General features: G+C 30.8%; 1 protein-coding gene across 1 annotated transcript; it reads left to right on the forward strand.

The window, feature by feature from the left end:
• The first annotated feature begins 5,395 nt into the window (after positions 1-5,395).
• On the forward strand, positions 5,396-20,271 carry LOC101489736 (uncharacterized). Its single transcript, XM_004497638.4, has 7 exons — positions 5,396-5,834; positions 6,449-6,520; positions 6,847-6,936; positions 7,052-7,094; positions 7,943-8,049; positions 15,175-15,270; positions 19,894-20,271. Exons 1-7 carry the CDS (start codon positions 5,691-5,693, stop codon positions 20,089-20,091), a joined length of 750 nt encoding a protein of 249 aa, XP_004497695.1. The 5' UTR covers positions 5,396-5,690; the 3' UTR covers positions 20,092-20,271.
• The last annotated feature ends 601 nt before the right edge of the window (positions 20,272-20,872 follow it).

Below are 20,872 nucleotides of genomic sequence, written 5' to 3' on the forward strand. Positions count from 1 at the left end.
TTCATTAACCCCTTGAATATATTCTACACTTTGTTTTGATTCATCATCCATCCACTCTCTATGCGCCATTTGACCAAATGTTGAACAAAAACTAAAAGAAACGAAACAAACAAGAAAGGAAAATCAAAATAAAACAAACCAGAGCAAACATCAAAGCAAAGGGAATATATATGAGCTGAAATTTGTGTGCCTTAATTTGAATAAAACATATTCAAACTTAATTAGAATAAATTCCCCATGAAGCAAAAAAATATATATATAGTTGACTAGAAGATATAATGCATAAAGAGGAGTTAAAAGAAAGATTAATTTTAAAAAGAAAACAGAAAGATGCATGTTTGTCTTTTATAAAGAAAGAAAAGATAGCAATAAAATAGTATAATGAAAAATGGTAGAAAATATAACAGAATATTGCAAAAAACTAATGATGAGTTGCAAGATGCTCGCAAAAAATTAATTTGTGTATGCATCTTTCTCAGCACATAAAATGTCAATATTATGATTTTAATATGTCTTAAGCCATCAACTAATCTAATGGTCTGAAAATCAACTTTGGAATGTCTTCTGTAACTAATCTTTTACAAAACCAGAATTATATATATAGTCCAAACTATTATATATATAGCATCCTGTAACTAATCTGTAACTAATGTTTTATTTTTATATATATAGTTCACAGAATTACAAATTTTAAGCTCACAGAATTACAGAATTTCAAATTACAAATTTTATATATAGTTCACAGAATATATATAGCATCCTATTCTGAGAATTTTATATAAAACCAAAAATAGCATCAAATTACAAATTTTATATAAAACCAAAAATATATATAGTTCACAGAATTACAAATTTTAAGCTCACAGAATTACAGAATTTCAAATTACAAATTTTATATATAGTTCACAGAATATATATAGCATCCTATTCTGAGAATTTTATATAAAACCAAAAATAGCATCAAATTACAAATTTTATATAAAACCAAAAATATATATAGTTCACAGAATTACAAATTTTAAATGTAGCATCCTATTATGGGAATCATGCAGTTGCTTGTCTCAACTGTCTATTTGCTATCCATTTGTTTGAATCAAAAGATGATGATTTTAATTCATAATAATATTTTGCCAGATTTTAATTCATTGTTTGTTTTGTTTAAATAATCTGTTTTCCTTGTTCACAGTGGATTGGCTGCCCAAAGAACACACGAGCCTTTATTTCTGTGAAAAGGATGGGGGATTTTTAAGAAAAATTGCAATATTCTCATTTATATTGAAGAAAAATTGGGGCTTTTTAAGCAAAAACACAAAACTGCAGAAAAATTGCAAAGAAAATTGGGGATTTTTAAGAAAAATTGCAGAAACCTGCATACCTTGATTCAAGATTGTAGCGGTGGCGACGATGAGGTTGCGGCGGTGCGTTTAGGTTGTCGCGGCGGTGCATTTAGGTTGCTCGTTGAAGGTTGCAGCGGCGGGTGCGTTTAGGTTGCGGCGGCGGTGTGTTTAGGTTGCTCGTTGAAGGTTGCAGCGGCAGCGGCGGTGAGGTTGCAGCGGTGCGTTTAGGTTGCTCGTTGAAGGTTGCAGCGGCGGCGGTGAGGTTGCGGCGGTGCGTTTAGGGGTTTTGCAGGAGAGAAGGGTAAGTTGAAGCAACGCAACTTGTAAAAGAGGATTTAGGTATTTGGCAGCGGGAACTCAGAGTTTTGAGGCGGGACTGAATTTTTTATTTATTTTGGGGGATACCAACTATTTAACTCTGTCACTAAATACCTATCTCTAAATACCTCTCTATACCTAGGACTTCTTCTTTAGTGGTTGTTGGTATATTATATCTATACCTACGGCATTTATATGTGTTACTAAAAACAACCGTTGGTATATGGCAAATTTGTTGTAGTGGACATAAATTATGGGTTGATAGAAAAGAGTTTGTTTTTCTTGTAAATGTTCAATATGAAAAATTTGGCTTTTTTTTTCTTTCACATTGTCAACTTATCGGTCATATTTTTGCTAGATTAAAACATAATGGAGTGAATGTTGTAGACGTGGAACAAGATAATTTTCTTCAAGATAGTGTTAGTCCAACAATTATTGAGGCCTAAAGCAAACAATAAATTACAATTTTGATTAAAAAAATTTGAGGCCTTTACTTTACTAACAACAATATTTTTCTATAATTTTATTTAATTTCTACCTTTTTTTTAGATGCAAAATAATTTACTTAAATATATTAATGATTGTATCTTTTTATAATTGTGAGGCCTTTTACTTGTTATACTACTTCAATATTTTTATTTTTTTTAGGCCTAAATATACATAAAAAAGTTATTATTATTTGGATGCTTAAAACCCTAGCTTTACTAGATGGGCTAACTCTGCTTCAAGATAAGACAAAAGATGCAAAATGTGTAGTTAGAAGATATGTTCCAATTCATAAGGAAGATGCTGATAAAGTAGAGAGTGATGCATATGTTATAACTCAAAAACCTATGGTTCATAAGGTAGCAATGAGTATGAATAGTGTTGCAGCTAAAATCCTACAATGGATAAGATGGCTCTATGTGGAATCAATAATGTGCTTGCTAATTTGTATGTGGATGATAATTTGATAAATTAAACTAGTTAAAAATTCTTGTTGATGACAAATTAGTTAATGTTGATCTCTTCAATATATGACTGGCAATATTGGTTTACAAACTATTGTTAATAGAGAGATTGTTAATGTCATTTATGATATCATCAAAAGTTGTTCATTCAAGACAACAAATAATATTGAGGAAACTTATGGAGAGAATAATCAGATAATTGCATTTTTTGATATGCGTATTGTAGATTTTTAGAGTGATGTTGTGACATAGTATGAAACTCTGTAATATCTTCAAACACCCGCAAAATATTATTTTAATAAGAATGTTCACATGTGATACCAGCATGTTCTAGCATCAAATATGATTATTGGAGCCTTATATCCGATGTGTACAAGGTGGAAACAGTACTTAAAGTCTACAGTGAAGCGTTCCAACCGATACCAAACGAAGGATATTGGCCACAATATGAAGGTGTTAAGGTGTGTCACAATCCACTAATGCGAAGAGTCAAGAAAGGTCGCCCAAAGACCAAGCGCATTAGAACATAAATGGACACTACTGATAGAGTCCCAAGAAAGTGCGGATTATGTCGGGTATCTGGTCATACTAAGAAACATTGTCCAAACGCTGCTGGCACATCTACTCAAAATTGATGTATTTTTTTTTCTTTTAATTTAATGTATTTTTATTTTATTTTATTAATAGAATTTTCTTTTTATTATTATTATTATTGTTTTTTATTATAATAATTATTTAAAGTTATATAATAATATTAAATTAATTATTTTAATTATTTATAACAATATTTTGTATTTTTTAATGTTATAATTATTTTTAAAATATTTAATAATAATAAATATAATATATCTAATAATAAATAACAAAATTCAACAATAAAAGAATATATAATATTAAAATAAAAGTATTTTTATTTTATTAAATAATAAAAGTATTTTTATTTTATTATTATTATTAAAATTATTATTATTATTATACATTATTATTATTATACATTATTATTATTATTATTATTATCAAAAAAAAAAAAAATTACATAGTAGATGGTCGCATCAGATGCGACCATGTGCTGAAGAACAAAAACAGGCCTTTCAGGAAGTCGCAGACCCAGGATGCGACCTGCTTCTGCAAAAAAAAAGAAGGCCTTTCAGGAAGTCGCAGGCCTAGGATGCGACATGCTTCTGCAAAAAAAAAAAAGGTCTTTCAGGAAATCGCAGGCCCAGGATGCGACCTGCTACAGATGCCAAAAAGTAGGGCATTCTGGTTTTTTTTTTTTTAAACTAGGGCAGATTGGTATTTAAAAAAAAAAAAGAGATTTTTAAATAAAAAACTCGGTTGATATATGGTTGATAATTTAAAATTAAAAAAAATAATTTTAAAAAAGGAAATTCAATGAAACAATTCATTACAGTACATTTTAAATTTATATTATGACGATTGATTATTATTAATTATTTTTGTTGAATAAATTCATTAATAATTATTATTATCACGAAATGATAATAATTAAAAATAAGAAAATAACAGTGCTTTAGGGGAGAAATAGAATAAATTTTTAAGCATTGGGGTTTGGACTCCACATCTCTCTCTACTCTTTATCTCTCATCAATTCTTCTTTCTATCACACACATTCTCTCTCCTTATCATTAGTTGGCACAGGTCGCTCAACTTTCTACACGAATTGCTTGAATTTCTACGTTCACTACGTAGCAACACAAACACTAGCATGCAAAACATGTGTTGCATCCTTATTTGAAATCGTCACAATCCCCTACTCACCATTTTCTCGTAATATTTATTTTAAAATTTTTATATTTATTATTGACAATATATTTATTAGGAAAAATGTTTATTTAATATTTTGTTTATATTTATTGTTATGTTTTTTTTTTTTTATGTATTAGCGGCAAATACTTATACTATAATTTTTATATTTATCACTTCTAATACTTGTCATGTGTAACTTTTTATATTTATTATTGATAAATATTTATTTTATATTTTTTTAATAGTGTTTGAAATTGAAAGAAGGAATAAAAACAGACCAACAAATATTTTTCTCATCATTTTTTATATTTATCACTTATGTAATTTTATTGAAATTACAATATTTTTTTTTATATTTATCACTGATAAATATTTGTCACAAATTTTTTAATAATGTTTCAAATTGAAAAAAAGAAGAAAAAAAACACCAACAAATATTTATCCCGTTATTTTTTATATTTATCACTTATGTCATTTTATATTGAAACTACAATTTTATTTTATGAAATTGCATTGTTTTCCGGTTAATGTATCCGTCAATACTTTTACTTTAGAGATCACTTATATTGATGATAATTGTGTTTCAGTTGGTTTTTCTATAGCAATATTTTATTTTTCAGTTTTTATATATATGCAGTTTTGTGTGCAGAATTTTTAAATCTTTTTGCAGCTTTTTTTTGTGTGTGCAGAATTCTTTTTTTTTGCTGGTTTTTGTGTAGTATTTTATTTTACTTTTTTTTTCTTGGATCAGGTATATATGTCCCACATTTTTTTTAATTAATGCAATTTTAGATTATAGAAAAATGGTGGTTGTTGGTTGATAATTTAAAATTGAGAAAATAATTAAAAAAGGAAGTTGAATAAAACAATTTATTAGAATACAATATTTTGATGAATAATTATTAATTGAGATTCATTATTAATTAATTTTGCTGAATAGATTTATTAATAATGATCATCATATGAAATGATAATAATTAAAAATAAGAAAATAATAGTGCTTTAGCGAGAGAAATAGAATGAATTTGTTGTAAGCATTGGGTTTTGGTCTCCCCATTCTTTATCTCTCTCGTCAATTCTTGTTCTTCCGTCAATTTAGTGGAGAAGATCCGTTTAGCATTAGGTCGCTAAATTTTCTACACTAATCGCTTGAATTTCCATTACGCTACAACACAAACACTAGCATGCAAAACACGTGTTGCATCCTTATTCAAAATCCTCACACTCCCCTACTCGCCATTTTCTTGCTTACATTATTACATCATCACATAGATAAGTGATAAAGCTGAACATTTATCTTATCATTCAGATCGAGTCGATGGCGAATCTCCCCCTTCCATCAATCTCCATGAAGAATAAAGAATCAAGTAACGCTTCAGAAAGGATATTGCATGCTGAACGCCTTATTACTCAATTGAGCAATCCCAATCTCCGAGAAAATGCTCTTTCTGTGCTCTCGAAGGTTCCTACCATCTATCTTTCAATTTTTTATTTTTGTATTTTATTAATTAATAAACCCACGGGTTAGATCCCATCGTATCCAACTTCTTACAAGTTTTTATGGATGATTTTAATCGTGATATGTTGCCCTGTAAGACTAGCCTCATTTAATAAATCGTTGTATTGTGAGAAATACGGAAACGTTCATTAGGGTTTTTTTTTAATTATTTTTTCTATCTACTATTTGCAATTTTGTTCTAGTATTCATGTATGCTAATTAATCCCCGCTAGTGATGTGAATGAAATCTTAATTTCATGAGGTCGAAAAACTTTGAAAGAAAGAAAGGTGAATTCGAAAGAAAAGATAACAAAATTCAGAATGTGACAATTAATATTATGAAAGAAAAAGAACAAGAAAAGATGGTATGAGATACTGTGAGAGTAGAAAATTGGTACCACATTTAATTAATAATATCACAGATTTTTCTTTTATATTTTTATAGATAAATATTAATAAATTAGTAGTTAGTTGATTTTGATATGTTTAAATTAAAATTTGGTTATTACTTGGTAATGTTTCATGAACTCATACACTATAGTTTAACATTTCTATTTTTCCAATTTTTTATATTTTAGATGACAGATATATTTCAAGATCTGGCACCATTGTTGTGGAATTCTTTTGGCACTATTGCAACACTTTTACAGGTATGCTACAATATATATTGCGCTAGTTTCCTTTCTTTGCTTTAGTCTTTGAGGTAAACTTCTTTCTTTAGGATATGAAGGATCTGAACTCTTTCACTTTTGTCACAATTTTGTTTGTAATATTTTTCTAGCGTTTGAATTGTTATCTCTTTCCCATAAATCTTTCCCCAATTTTAATTTATATGTTTCAAACTTTTATTTTTCAATGTCAAAGCAACCTTCAATATGTACCTCTCAAATCCTATACTGGAAGATGATGGTATGATTTAATTTAAAAGTTGTTTTGAATATAGTTCACTCCTAACTTACACTTTATTTTCTTTCAGGAAATGGTTTCAATATATCCTGATCTTTCACCACCAAATCTAACTTCTGCACAATCAAATCGAGTATGCAATGCTCTTGCACTACTTCAGGTGAGAAAAAGTCCATATTATACTTTTTTCTCTATCATTTTTCTTTTCTTCATCTAAGAAAAATATGAAAATTAACCAATTCATCTAACAGTTTTCTCTTATACTTTCTCTCTAGTGTGTGGCAGCTCACCCTGAAACAAAGATGTCATTCCTCAAAGGTAATGTCAAATTTCTTATTCATCTTAGTTACTCTAAATTTTTGTTTTAGTTGCACTTATTAATATCACATTGTTTAATTTGATAGTGGTAGAACTAGGGGTCTGTAAAATATATTGTTAATTGATAAATTGAATTGTATCGTACAAAAACTAAAAATTCAAATTAATTAATTGGTTTATAAATTGAATTTCATATTTATTTTAAAAAAATTTAAATCATTTTTTCTTGAAATTTTTTTGAAAAAAAAAGAAAGCATAATCGATCTTTTTTTATCGAGAAATCTTTTACATTATTTTTCTCAAAAAAAATTTGTTGAAAAATATCAAAAAAAATTGTTAAAAGAATTTCTAAATTCTTTTTCCAAAATGTTTTTTCTAAAAATTTTTTTTTATCAAAAGAATTTCAAAATTCTTTTACTGAAGAACAATTGTTAAACCAATTATTTTAACTAAAAATTCGTTCGCAATATTAAATTGGTTTATAATATAAACACAGGTTTTCAAAAGTGGTTTTTAAGAATCAAACAAAATTATTAATGTGATTCAATTCAGTTTAGTTTTTGCACTATGAACACCTTCCATATAAAGAGAGTTTGTGTTTAGAAGAATAGTTTTTATTTTTATTGTGAGTGTGCTATGGATATAATAACAGGTTGTTGGGATTTATTTCAAACCAATATCTATAATTTCACAAGCATTTGTAAAACTTAAAGGCACATCACTTTTTGAAATATAAGGGTAATGCTTTGACATTATCTCAGCAAGGTTTTCTTTCCCATTAATGACAACGTTTGAAGAAAAAAGATATTAGTTTTTAATTATTTACACTTACGTTTTCTTATCTGCAGCTAACATGCCTCTGTATGTGTATCCGTTTCTTCATACGACAAGCTTGTCAGAACCATTTGAGCATTTGAGGCTTGCCAGTCTTGGAGTCATTGCTGCCTTGGTGAAGGTAATTACATCAAGTATCTATCTATTTATCTATCTATGGCTATTATTTCAAAACATCACTCATAAAAGGAGAATCTCCACTCATAGCCATATAAAAGGCTTATGCCAAACAGAAAAGGAGAAACCACACCTAATATAAGTAGCAAACAATTACACTTCTGAAATACTAGAGCATAATACACAATGAGTAACATTAGTGTCTTTGATAACCTTCCTTTTAAAACGATCGAGCATAGTTGGAATCCTTCTCAGCAATTTTTTTAAGAGAATGCAATAACCTTTGAAGGAGCAAGGCTCTTCCAATGTTTATAGAGGACTGAGGACACCTTTCCGGTACTTCCAATGGATGAAGGAATAATGTGGATAATGAGGCATATATTGATTTAACAAAAAACATACCTTGCACCTAATTGCCCTAACACCACTTGTTTTCAACATTGAATAAGGTGACATAATCCAATAAACAATTTAAGTCTTCAAATATGGATTCTTCCCATACATAAAATTCCCTTCACCGAGAGAGATTCCACACCTCTACATGCTACCCTCTCAAATACTGATATTTTGATATGAGACAAGAATCTTGCACTTACATTGCAAATCCCCTGGGTAAGGCCTCCATCAAATGAGAGGGGCTTAGACCGACAATAAATTTGTGTAATTAGAACATTGGCACATGTGTGATTAGGGAGGGCCTAAATATTTCTGTATGGAAGAGTCCTGTATGGAGAAATGCCTAAATATTGTATCTCATGTGTTTCACTTATTGAAGTAGATAAGAGTCTGATTATGGTTGTACGATATATTATTTTTAAGAAAAAGGTAGACTCCAAAAGAGAAAAGATAAGAGTAAACTCAATTTTCGATTTTGTCAAACCAGCCTTAGAAAAACATCGATTGCGCATTCGTTAACCGTTGGATTGGGCTGATATTTGGACAGAAGGTTTGTAACATACAGATCTTAATTTCAACGGCCAGATTGGAGAATCGACGTATTGAGAGGGAGAAATCGTGCTCGCACAGTAACATGTTTTTGAGGTGTTTTTTCTTCTTGTTTTTCATTTGTAAGCTTTAGTGATTTGTTATTTTGGTTGATTGTAGGCACAATTTGTGCATCATTTTGAGACTCTCTTGTACCCTTATTTGATTATAGTTGAGCTATTTATTTTGTTTGGATGACTTGTAGTTTTTACCCTTGCATTGGGGGTTTTCACGTTAAAATATCAGTGTTCTTTATGCGCTTTTATATGACCAATTTGCTACCATATATTTTTTGTTGCTCCTCACGGGTTCTTGCAAGTTAGGGGAATTTTATATTCGCTGTGTGTTGTTTGCTATCGTGTTTCTGTGTTTATTCGCATCAGAGTGGTATCAAAGCTATTGTTTAAAGGGCTATTTGACTTGCTTGAAGGATGAAGGCAAATATAAATATAAAGATGGTATGCTTGAATGATACTAATTACCATTTGTAGAAGGGAAAAATAAAAGATTTGTTATTTTTGAAAAAATGCATCTTCTTATTTTTGGTTCTAAAAAGTCGAATGAAAAATCTACAAAAGAATGAGATTTTGAACAACAGATATCTGGTTTTGTTAGGAAATATGTAGAAGATAATGTTTATAATCATATTGCTAATGAGACAAATTAAAAAACTATATGGGAGAAGATACATACTTGTATAAACCAGGGAATAATAAACTATTCTTGTTGAATAGTTTCATAAGTTTGAAGTATAAGGAGGGGACGTCTATTTCAGACCATTTGAGTGAATTTCAGGGGCTCCTTGATCAGATGTCAGGAATGGGTATCAAGTTTGATGATGAACTCTTGAAGAGATGGGAAGGAAGGCATGGGGTTCTTCATCTTAACATAAAGTTCTTGTCACTGAAAATAGGGAAGAAGTCAGAAAAGAAAAAAAAAGAAACGAAGGATGATAGAGAAAATAGTATAAGCAAGTTCAAGTCTAGACACAAAAATATGGAATGCCATAATTGTCATAGAACAAAGCACATACAGAAGAACTGTTTTATGTGGAAAAATGAGAATAAAGGCAAGAAGGGTAAGGAGAAACAAATAGGTTGTAATGATGACCATGTTACTACTGCTACTAGTGATGATCTTGTTATTCTCTGGGACTATGAGTCAGTTAATCTTGTATCTTATGAGAGCGTGTGGATAATTGATAGTGGTGCTACATTACATGTTACACCAAAGAAGAAATTCTTCACATCTTATACTTCAGGTGACTTTGGAGTTTTGAAGTTGGGTAATTATGGTGTATCTAAGGTAATTGGTGTTTGTGATGTATGCTTGCAAAGTAACATGGGAAAACAATTGTTGCTTAAAAGGGTCAAACATGCTCTAGATGTTCACTTCAATTTGATCTCTGTGGATGTGCTTGACGATAGTGGTTTTGATAATCATTTTGCTTCAGAAAAATGGAAACTCGGCAAAGGTAACTTGGTTGTGGCTAGAGGATAGAAAATTAGCAACTTGTATTGGACAAAAGTTTTGGTTGCTAAAGACAATGTGAGTGTCGTGGATATAGAAGCATCTTTGTGACACTAAAGGCTTAGTCATATAAGTGAAAAATGATTAAATTGTTTAGCCATAAATGATGTACTTCAAGGATTGAAGAATATAGATTTGGAGAAATATTCTCACTACATGGTTGGTAAACAAACTAGAGTATCCTTTAAAAGGCATCATTCCTCTAGAAAGTCAGAGTTGCTTTAGTTGGTGCGTTATGACGTTTGTGGCCATTTAAAGATAAAGTCTTTTAGTGGTGCACTTTATTTTGTTACTTTTATTAACGATTGTGCCAAGAAACTACGGGATTATGCTTTGAAGACCAAAGACTAAGTGTTGGAGAAGTTCAAACAATTTCATTTTTTGGTTGAGAGGTAAACAAACAAGAAGCTGAAATGTGTTCATATTGGCAATGTTGGTGAGTATTATGGACCATTTGATGTCTATTGCAAAGAGTAGGGTATAACACATGAAAAGACTCCTCCTAAAACTCATCAGTCTAATGGTTTAGTTGAGAAGATGAATCAAACACTTATTGAGAGAGCGAGGAGTATACTCTCTGAAGCTAAATTACCTAAATGTTATTGGGGTGAGGCACTGTACACAGTGGGGCATGTTATTAATCTAACTCCTACTGTTACTTTGAATAGTGAGGTATTTGACAAAGTATGGTTTGACAAGAATGTTAAGTATGAACATTTGAGAGTCTTTGGTTGCAAGTCTTTTGTGCATGTTTTGAATGATGAAAGATCCAAGTTGGATGCAAAGTCAAAGTAGTGTATCTTGATTGGTTATGCTGACGATGAAATTGACTACAAGTTGTATGATCCTATAGAGAAAAAGACTATCAGAAGTCGTGATGTAGTCTTTATGGAAGACTAAACTATTGAAGACAATGATAAGGTGGAGAAGACTACACTTGAGAGATCTTGGTTGATGGTGATCCAGTTCAGTCACCTGTTCATGATTTGGATATTACTAATGGTAATGTTCAGAATGATGAGCCACATGATTGTGTTCATGATTATCAACTTGGAGATGAGGTAAATATTTCAACAAGTGAAGATCATGAGTTGTCACATTATGAGAATCTTAGTGATGTTTCCGACTCATTTGAAACCTAACTTAGGAGGTCTAAGAGGTATAGACATCCATCTACAAGGTATGTTTATGATGAGTATGTGAATCTGACTGATGAAGGGGAACCTAAATGTTTTCGAGAGGCCATGGAGAGTGAAGAAAGTCAAAAGTGGTTGGATGCAATGCATGAAAAGATGAAATCCTTGCATAATAATCACACTTATGATTTGGTGAAATTTCCAAACGGCAAAAGGGATTTATAAAACATATGGATCTATAGAGTGAATGAAGCTTGAGAGTAACTCAAAGTCTCCGAGGTATAAATCCAAATTAGTGGTTAAAGATTTCCATCAAAGAAAGGGTGTTGATTTTAATGAGATTTTCTCACTTGTGGTAAAAAGGTCATCGATTAGAATCGTGTTAAGTTTGGAAACTACTCTTGACTTAGAGGTAGAGCAAATGGATGTAAAAACAGATTTACTTCATAGTGATTTGGAGGAAGAGATTTACATGAAGCAACCTGATGGTTTGTTTGTTAAAGGCAAGGAAGACTATAGCTTGAGAAAAAGTCTATACGGCTTGAAGCAAACTCCAAGACAGTGGTACAAAAAGTTTGAGTCTATTATGTGAGACAATGATACATGAAGACTACTTCTGACCATTGAGTATTTGTTAGAAAATTTTCTAATAATGATTTCATTATCCTGTTGTTATATGTTATGATATACTTATGGTTGGGAAAAATATTTTCAAGATTGACAGGTTAAAGAAGAAGTTGGACGAGTTCTTAGCCATGAAAGACATAAGAGTAGCTAAATAGATTCTTGACATAAGAATCATGTGTGAGAAATAGGAAAGTAAACCTTGGATGTCACAAGAACACTATATTGACAGAGTGTTGCAAATATTTCACATGAAAAAACTATAAGGCTATAAGTACTCCTCTTGCTACTCATTTTCATTTGAGGTCTAAACAAAGTCCTTCTAGTAAAGATGAAAAAAGAAACATGGAACAAGTTCTTTTTGCGTCTGATGTGGGTAGTTTGATGTATGCAATGGTGTGTAGATATTGCTCATGTTGTTGGTACAATTAGATATTGCTCATGTTGTTGGTATAGTCAGTAGATTTTTGTCAAATTCAGGTAGATAACATTAGAATGCAGTAAAATGGATTTTGAGGTACCTTCGTGGTACTACATATATGCGGTTTTGTTTTGGAGGTGACAAACCTATTTTGGTGGGGTACTCCGACTCAAATATGGTTGGAGATATTGATTTGAGGAAGTCCACTTCAAGCTACATGATTAAATTTACAATGGAAGTTATGGTTAGGCAATCTAGATTAAAAAAATGTGTAGCATTGTCTACAATTGATGCAGAGCTCATTGCCATTACCAAAACATGCAAAAAGTTGATTTGGTTAAAGAAATTCTTGCAAGAGCTTGGGTTTATTCAGGACAAATGTGTATTATTTGTCGATAGTCAAAGTGCTATTCATCTTGGTATGAATTTAACATTTCATAGTAGGTCCAAACCCATTTATATGACGTATCATTGGATACACGATGCTTTGGAAGCTAAGTTGTTGGAGTTGGCTTCAGTTCATACTAATTATAATGGTTCTGATATGATGACTAAAGCATTACTAAGAGTAAAGTTTGAAACTTGTTGTCATATCGTCGGTTTGGGGAGATTATCTCCACATAGTCGTGATAGCGAGATATGTTGGTTATTGAGTTATTTTCTTATGTGGAGAAAAACTCAAATATTGTAGTCCATGCATCTTACTTATTCAAGTGGAAAGGGGTCTAATTAGGTTTGTTATTGATAGACTATTTTGAAGAAAAAGGCATACACTAAAAGAGAAGACTAAATTCAATTCCCGATTTTGTCAAAACAGCCTCAGAAAAATATTGATTGCGCATTCGTTAACAGTTGGATCAGACTGAGGTTTGAACAACAAGTTCGCAACATACAGGTGTTCGTTTTCAACGGTCAATCAAAGAAAAGATGTCTGGAGAGGGAGAAACCGTGCTCGCAAAGTAGCAGGTATTTTAGGTGTTTTTTTTGTTTTTGTTTTTCATTTGAAAGTTTTAGTACTTTGTTACTTTGATTGGTTGTAGGCACAATTTGCGCATCATTTTGAGATTGTCTTGTACCATTATTTGATTATAGTGGAGATATTTCCTTGGTTTGAACGAATCGTGGTTTTTACCCTTAGATTGAGAGATTTTTCACGTTAAAATATCGATGTTCTTTGCAAGCTTTTATTTGACCAATTTGCTACCATACCTTTATTGTTGCTCCTCACGGGTTCTTGCAAGTTGGAGGAATTTTATATCCGTTGTATATTATTTATTATCGCTTTTGTGTTTTTTCGATCAAATCCAATCTTGCTCTCAGCCTTGCAAAAGTCCCAAACCACCAATATTTTTCCATCGGGAAGTAGTAGAGTTGTTAGGATTGCCCAAATCAACTTCCTCGACCACTTTGCGACCATTCTTTACAGCCAAAACATCTTTCTTGAGTGAGTGTTTGTCAACCAACAATTTCCATCCCAATTTAGAGAGATACTAAGGTAAGAAATTTAACAAGTTAGATTAGACAACACTTTCTAGTTTTCTTACCGACTAATTGGAAGATATCACTGAATCAGTCACTTTCGCTAATCTTGAAGCAAAAGCCTTACTCAACAATTTAGGTAGCCAATGTACAAGATAAATAGGTCAAAAATATCCAAGAGAATAGAGATTGGTAGCCAATGTACAATTTATGTAGCCAATTTATGTTGGAAGCTTAGCATTGACATTGAATTCCTAAAACTGGGCCCAAATCTACATTCATCAACGACCAAAAGTATTTAATAAAATTAATGTTAAATTCATCTGGTCCTGGAGTTTAATTCCCAACCGACATATGTAACGCCTCTTTGGATTTCCAACAAAGAAAATTGAGTAGATAAGGAGGCTACTTGTGAAAAAGAAGGAAAAACCACACCATCTACTTATGGTGGCATTCGTTCTGAAAAAGAGAATAATTTTAATTACTACAAATATTGTCACAAAAGTGACATCTAAAAAATTATTTGAGGAAGTACCTAAATATTTCATTAACATAAAATAAATACCAACTAATAATTGATTTTTGAATATTTATGACACAATTGGTAATGCTGCAAATGATTTGTTTCCATAGAATTTGAATTTTCTACATTTGAATTTCTTACATTTATGTATTTAGAGATAACGTTGTCAAGAGATAAAAAATGTTGAATGTCTATGACTTTGTAGTATGTTGTAAAGATAAAAATATCTTAATATTTTGTCTAAATGTAGGAATTTTTTACTTTAGGAAATACAAATTCGTTTACTTGTTTGTTGACTTGTAATAATATTTAAAGTTTCGTATTAAGTTCCATGGAAGCTTCATACTACCTATTTTTTTATCTGTATGCCATTTATCCTTATATTTTGTCAATTGTAATAATTATCTTTTCTTCACAATTGATATTTCACAGGTTAAAACCAAAGAAGTAATAGGTTTTCTTCTCTCAAGTGAAGTAATGCCACTCTGCCTTCACAATATGGAAATCGGCAAAGAATTATCAAAAACGGTTAAGTTTGTTGTTTCTTAAATTTTAGTCAATTTTATTTATTTATTTATTTATTTACTTATTTTTGTATGTGAAAGCTATCATAGACATTCATATGCTTTTTTAGACTTGAGTTGGCTTACAGCTTATCACAGATTATTTTTTTTCAGTCTGGTCTGATCTTTTTTAAAAGTATAGTTTAACTTGAAAATTTAATTATAAGTTTATTTCACAATAAAACATTTAAATAATATATTTTATATTTTTTTAAATAGGTTAAACTAGACCTTTATATATAACTTATAAGGAAAACTAATAAAATGATAATCAAATCTAATAAAATTATAATTAACAACTTTGCAACAATCTTCCAAAAAAACAAAGAAACAAAATGAACCCATAATTAGCAAAGTTAAAATAACAAATATGAATATATATATATATATATATATATATATATATATATATATATATATATAAGTCGGTCTATTAGGACTAATAGGCATATTTATAAGTCTGAATCTGATCTATTTAAATTAATAGACTTTAAAAAATGTATGAGTCTAACCTTTTTAGTAAACAGGTCAGGCCATAGACCCCTGAGGATGGTCTAGCTTATTCCCACCCCTAATTAGAAAGCTTCTTCTATATGGAGTAGTTTTCAATTTCTATAAATACTAAAGTATCACCTTGGATATTTAAGTTTGCTTCCATCAATATATATAGAGTGTCAAAATATTATGAAAAGAACACCACAGTTAGATGCAATTCTCAACTTTCTCTTTTGGTTTTCTAGGTGCCATAAAACTCCGATACAATTTGTTTGAGCTGTTTTCAGTGTCTTAAAGAGACTGAAAATTTGTTTTGAAACAGTTTTTTGAAAGAGCGATCTAGTCAACAACTGAACCTAGTAATATTCTCAGTGGTTGAAAATTTGTTTTTAAACAATTTTTCGAAACTCAAAAAACAATAATTTTAAGACTTTTCTTTTTGTCATATCAATCGAAGATATTACTCGATCTGGCTCCACTGCTTCTGATTTCAATAAATCATTTCAGCTTGACGGAAGTCACTTCAAATGATGTTAACAAAAAATGCTATATTTCCTAACTAAGAAAAAGGTTGTAAATGTTCAGAAAGATGATATTTCAGTGGTCACAGAAACAGCTGAACAAACAGAAAAAGATAAAAAAAAAAAAATAAAAAAAAAACTGCATAATTAACCCAATGAGAGGATAATGATTACCTCTATAAGAATTATATTCTTAATAGACTTGCTGATGATCCTGTTGTGAGCCATTACCTCAAGTATCAAAGAACGATGAAAGATTCGTGGAGGCTCAATCCCATAAAATTTAGAAGATAGCTCATGAGATAATCTTTGAGGTCGGGTATGACTTTAGATGAACATATTCAAATTGTTGTAAAGAAAAATATTGTTTATAGTTTTCATTCGAATAAGGTAGGGTTTACTTACTATATAGGGGAATATTTGTACACTATTTTTAAATATGAAATATGTGAACTTAGCAAGACTTTAACGATAAATGGAAAACATCATTCTATCACTTTTATTGACGATTGTTCTGACTATACTTTTGTATATCTAATGAAAAATAAAAGTGAAGTGCTTGACGTGTTTAGGATCTTTGTAACTGAAATTGAAAATCAATTTAGTAGAAAGATTAAAAGGTTTTGCAGTGATAGAGGAACAAAATATGATTCTAGTCTATTTAATGATTTTTATAAACCGCATGGAATTATAAATGAAATAACTGCACATGTTTGCTTGAAATGAATGGTAAAACTGAAAAAAAAAAAAAAAGAATAAATCTTGTTAGAATATTAGAAAATATCTTATAATTAGGGAATAAGAGCCTATTTCGATCCTCCTTGAACGATCCCGCCTCTATTCCGCTGCCGAGTTCCCAACAATTAGGGAATATAATTATAGTTTCTCTTTTCCAACATTCCAACACGTTTCACTCGTTTTCCATTCAATTCGCTACTGCCGCCGCTGTCACTATTTTTTGTAAATTTTCCTGCAAATAGCAGTCATTTCCAGATCAGGTCATGCCTGAAAGCGCGTCGCCAAATGCCATCACACGCGCTCTCACACGCTGCTAATCTCTCATACGAGTAGATCTTTCGCCGCTGCCTGTCGTCGCTGCTACCCCGTCTGCTATTGCCGCCGCTGCCGTCTGCTGCTGCTGCCTGCCGTCTCTGCTGGAAAAGTTTTCTGAAACAACCATTGTCTCTCCTGTTTTGGATGCATTTTCTCACTCCGTTGATCGATCATGGCTTCGTTTCATTAGAGTCGCGCTGCTTCCTCTTTTGTGTTTGTCATGCAATTTAGTTCTTACTAATAGATTATAACAGTGGCTTCTATTCCCACCGACGATCATTCTGGTGGTGTCCCCTTTTCCCACAGAGGAATCATATTAGTGATGACTTCTTTTTCCATTGATGGTCATTCTGACTATGTCTTTTATTTTCATGACTCATACTTTAGCATGGCAATTTGTCCCAGATGCATTGGCCCCATCTTTGTCCCAGATGTACTGGTCTTGCCTTTCTCTCCTTGAAGCACGCCTCTCCAATATTATTGGTTTGAAGCTTCCAAATGTAGTTTTTAGAAGAATGGACCTTGCTTTGTTCAATTGCTTGCCATGAATTTCTCTCAGGCTGATTATCATATCGGCTATCTGGCTAGACTATATTTATAGCAATTCTCTCCGACTTCACCTGCATCCCTGAGTTGCTTTTCCATCATTTTTATTATTTTGCAGAGCAAAACATTGTTTTCTTGTAACAAGCTAAAATTTAGTAAGCTTTAGCTTGAGGGGGAGTGTTAGAATATTAGAAAATATCTTATAATATCTTTTATATTATATTAGAGTATCTTAAATTATTTCTTAGGATCAATTTATAATTATAGAGATATTTTAGAATATCTCTCATTATTATTATGATTTATTCCTTATTTAGGATTGAGTCTATGTTTCTCTATAAATAGAGATTAGTATTGGGTCTTTTGTAATCAAGTTATCATAAAACTATAATCAATAATATTCAAACCTTTATTATTTTCTCTCCTCCTTTTCTCTAAAATCTCACAACTTCTACAAAACTCTTACTGAACTAGTTGTTGCTATCATGCTTAACTCTGGTGCTACATCTCATTGGCGCGGGAAAGTTTTATTAACTACTTGTTATGATTTGAATAGAATTCCTAAATCTAAGAACAAAACATCTCCTTATGAGATTTTGAAGAAAAGACAACTGAGCTTGTCTTACTTTCGAACTTGGGGTTGTTTGGCTTATGTCATAATCCTCAATCCCAAGTGAGTTAAACTCGCCAGTAGAGTCTATGAATGTGTATTCCCCGTGTATGCAACAAACAACAAAGCATATAGGTTTTATGACCTAAATGCGAAAGTGATCATAGAGTCAAATGATGTTGACTTCTATGAAAATAAAGTCCCTCTCACATCGAGATAAAGTGGAGGATGGGAATCAAGTCACGTTCATGTGATGAGAAGCACTTAAAGTAACAAACAAGGCGAAACAAAACCTCGAAGAAGTAAGAGAGCTAGAGTTGCTAAAGATTACAGAACCAATTATATAGTCTATACCTTAGAAGAGAATCCTGCAAATCTTCAAAAAACTTTATCTTCTTTGCATGCATATTTATGGAAAGAAGTTATAAACGGCGAGATGGATTCTATAGAGTCTAACAGGATCCGACATTTAGTAGACTTGCATTCTTATTGCAAACCAATAGACTCGCCTTGTAGCCAAAGGATATACAAAAAGAAGAAAATATAGATTTCTTCGACACTTTTTCACTAATCACTAGAATTAAATCCATTAGAGTACTCATTTAATTAGTTGTTGTTCATAACTTGGTGGTACATCAAATGGATGTCAAAACTGCTTTTTCAAATGGTGACTTGGAGGAAGAAATCTATATGGAACAACCTGAAGATTTTGTGATTTATGGACAATAAAACAAGGTCTATAAGTTAGATAAATTTCTGTATGGTCTTACACAAACACCTAAGCAATGACATGAAAAGTTTGATAACTTAATTATATCAAATGAGTTTAAAGTGACAAATGTATTTATTACAAATCTGAAAATGACACTTGCATTATCATATGTCTCTATGTAGATGACCTATCATGAAAAGTGACATTTGCACTATCAAGAAAAATAAATTTCGAAATTTTTTTAAGATCGTCTGTCCCTTAAGCTCTCTCCCTTAAGCCCACAAAAAATAATAAAATAATAGAACAATGCTTTAAAAAAATTATTTTAATAAAAGGTCTAATATCAAGGTTTAGTAAAAATAAATTTAAAGGATGTCGTAGAGTTTGGAGCATTTTTTGACAGCTCGCCTGTACCACACTTTCCACCTCCATTACTACTTCCAGTCTTAACAATGTTCTTTGTCTTACTCATGGGAAACATAATCTTACTTTTGTCTCCAAATTTTGAAAACCAAAGAAAACGTGTATATCAAATTTTACACTCTTTTTTGTGTGAGTGTAGAAAATATAAAAGTTACTTGAATTGTAAATGGCACTTGGATATTTTTTTTGTTACCATTATCTCCTAATGTTATTTTTATATCATTACAGGTTGCAACTTTTATAGTTGAGAAAATTATTTCGGAAGTTGAAGGTTTGGCTTATGTTTGTGCTACACCAGATCGCTATAATGCAATTGGTCGAGCTTTGGACATTGTGTTGGCAAGTAATAATAAGCAACCATCACCTCGTCTTTTGAAGGTTATAATTCCATGTTATGATCGTCTGTCTGGTAAAAGGGTTGGTTGAGACAAAAAATAATTCCAACATTTTAAGTGTTGACTTCATGTCTTTTCCCTTAAAATTAAACTTGGTTGTATTAAAACAAAGCTGGCAATGCATTAAGCCAGTTGTTATCTTTCAAACATGTTAAGAGATGTGAAGTTACCTTCGTATAAGTACTTCTTGTGAAATAAGTATATATGCAAATTTGATTTGGATCTCATTTGATACACATATTATAGGATTGTGAGGTCTTTATATTTGCTCTAATTTATCCTTACACCATCATTTATAAGGTGATAGGGTCTTTTTAAACGTTGTTTTATCCCTTAATAGTGTGTGGTTTGTGTTTTTTTCAATACATCCCCACATTAAACACTATTGAATTTGGTGCATAGATAACTTTGATTTTATTATACATTTGTCTTAAAATATATGACTCTTTTGAGATTTTTGTTTGTCCATTTTATATTACATATTATTTTGCAAAATAAATATTATCAAGAAAACTAAATATCTATCTTGCATGGTAAAATTATAAAATAATGTCAATTGTCAATAAATTTAATATTACTGTCATCTATCTTAATTTTCTTAATTTAGTCAAGAGAGTCTTATATTTAAAAACAAAAGTAAAATAGTCTTTTATATTGGAACTACTAACTCAATTTTAAAAAACTTATCTATTTTTATTTTGAGATTGAGTTTTCTGATGTTTAATACTATTAAATTTTGGCGTGTGAATAATTTAATTGATGTTCTAAATAAATAGCTCTGATGTCATATTAAAATTTTATATTAAATCTAA

This window comes from Cicer arietinum, chromosome 4 (genome assembly GCF_000331145.2).
Source record: "Cicer arietinum cultivar CDC Frontier isolate Library 1 chromosome 4, Cicar.CDCFrontier_v2.0, whole genome shotgun sequence".
NCBI classification, from domain to species: domain Eukaryota; kingdom Viridiplantae; phylum Streptophyta; class Magnoliopsida; order Fabales; family Fabaceae; genus Cicer; species Cicer arietinum.

Bases quoted from the DNA above. Each gene is read 5' to 3' on its own strand.
- LOC101489736 (XM_004497638.4), top strand. From the start codon at position 5,691: ATGGCGAATCTCCCCCTTCCATCAATCTCCATGAAGAATAAAGAATCA. The intron at 5,835-6,448 runs GTTCCTACCATC...TTTATATTTTAG, and splicing joins CTCTTTCTGTGCTCTCGAAG to ATGACAGATATATTTCAAGA. The intron at 6,937-7,051 runs GTGAGAAAAAGT...CTTTCTCTCTAG, and splicing joins ATGCTCTTGCACTACTTCAG to TGTGTGGCAGCTCACCCTGA.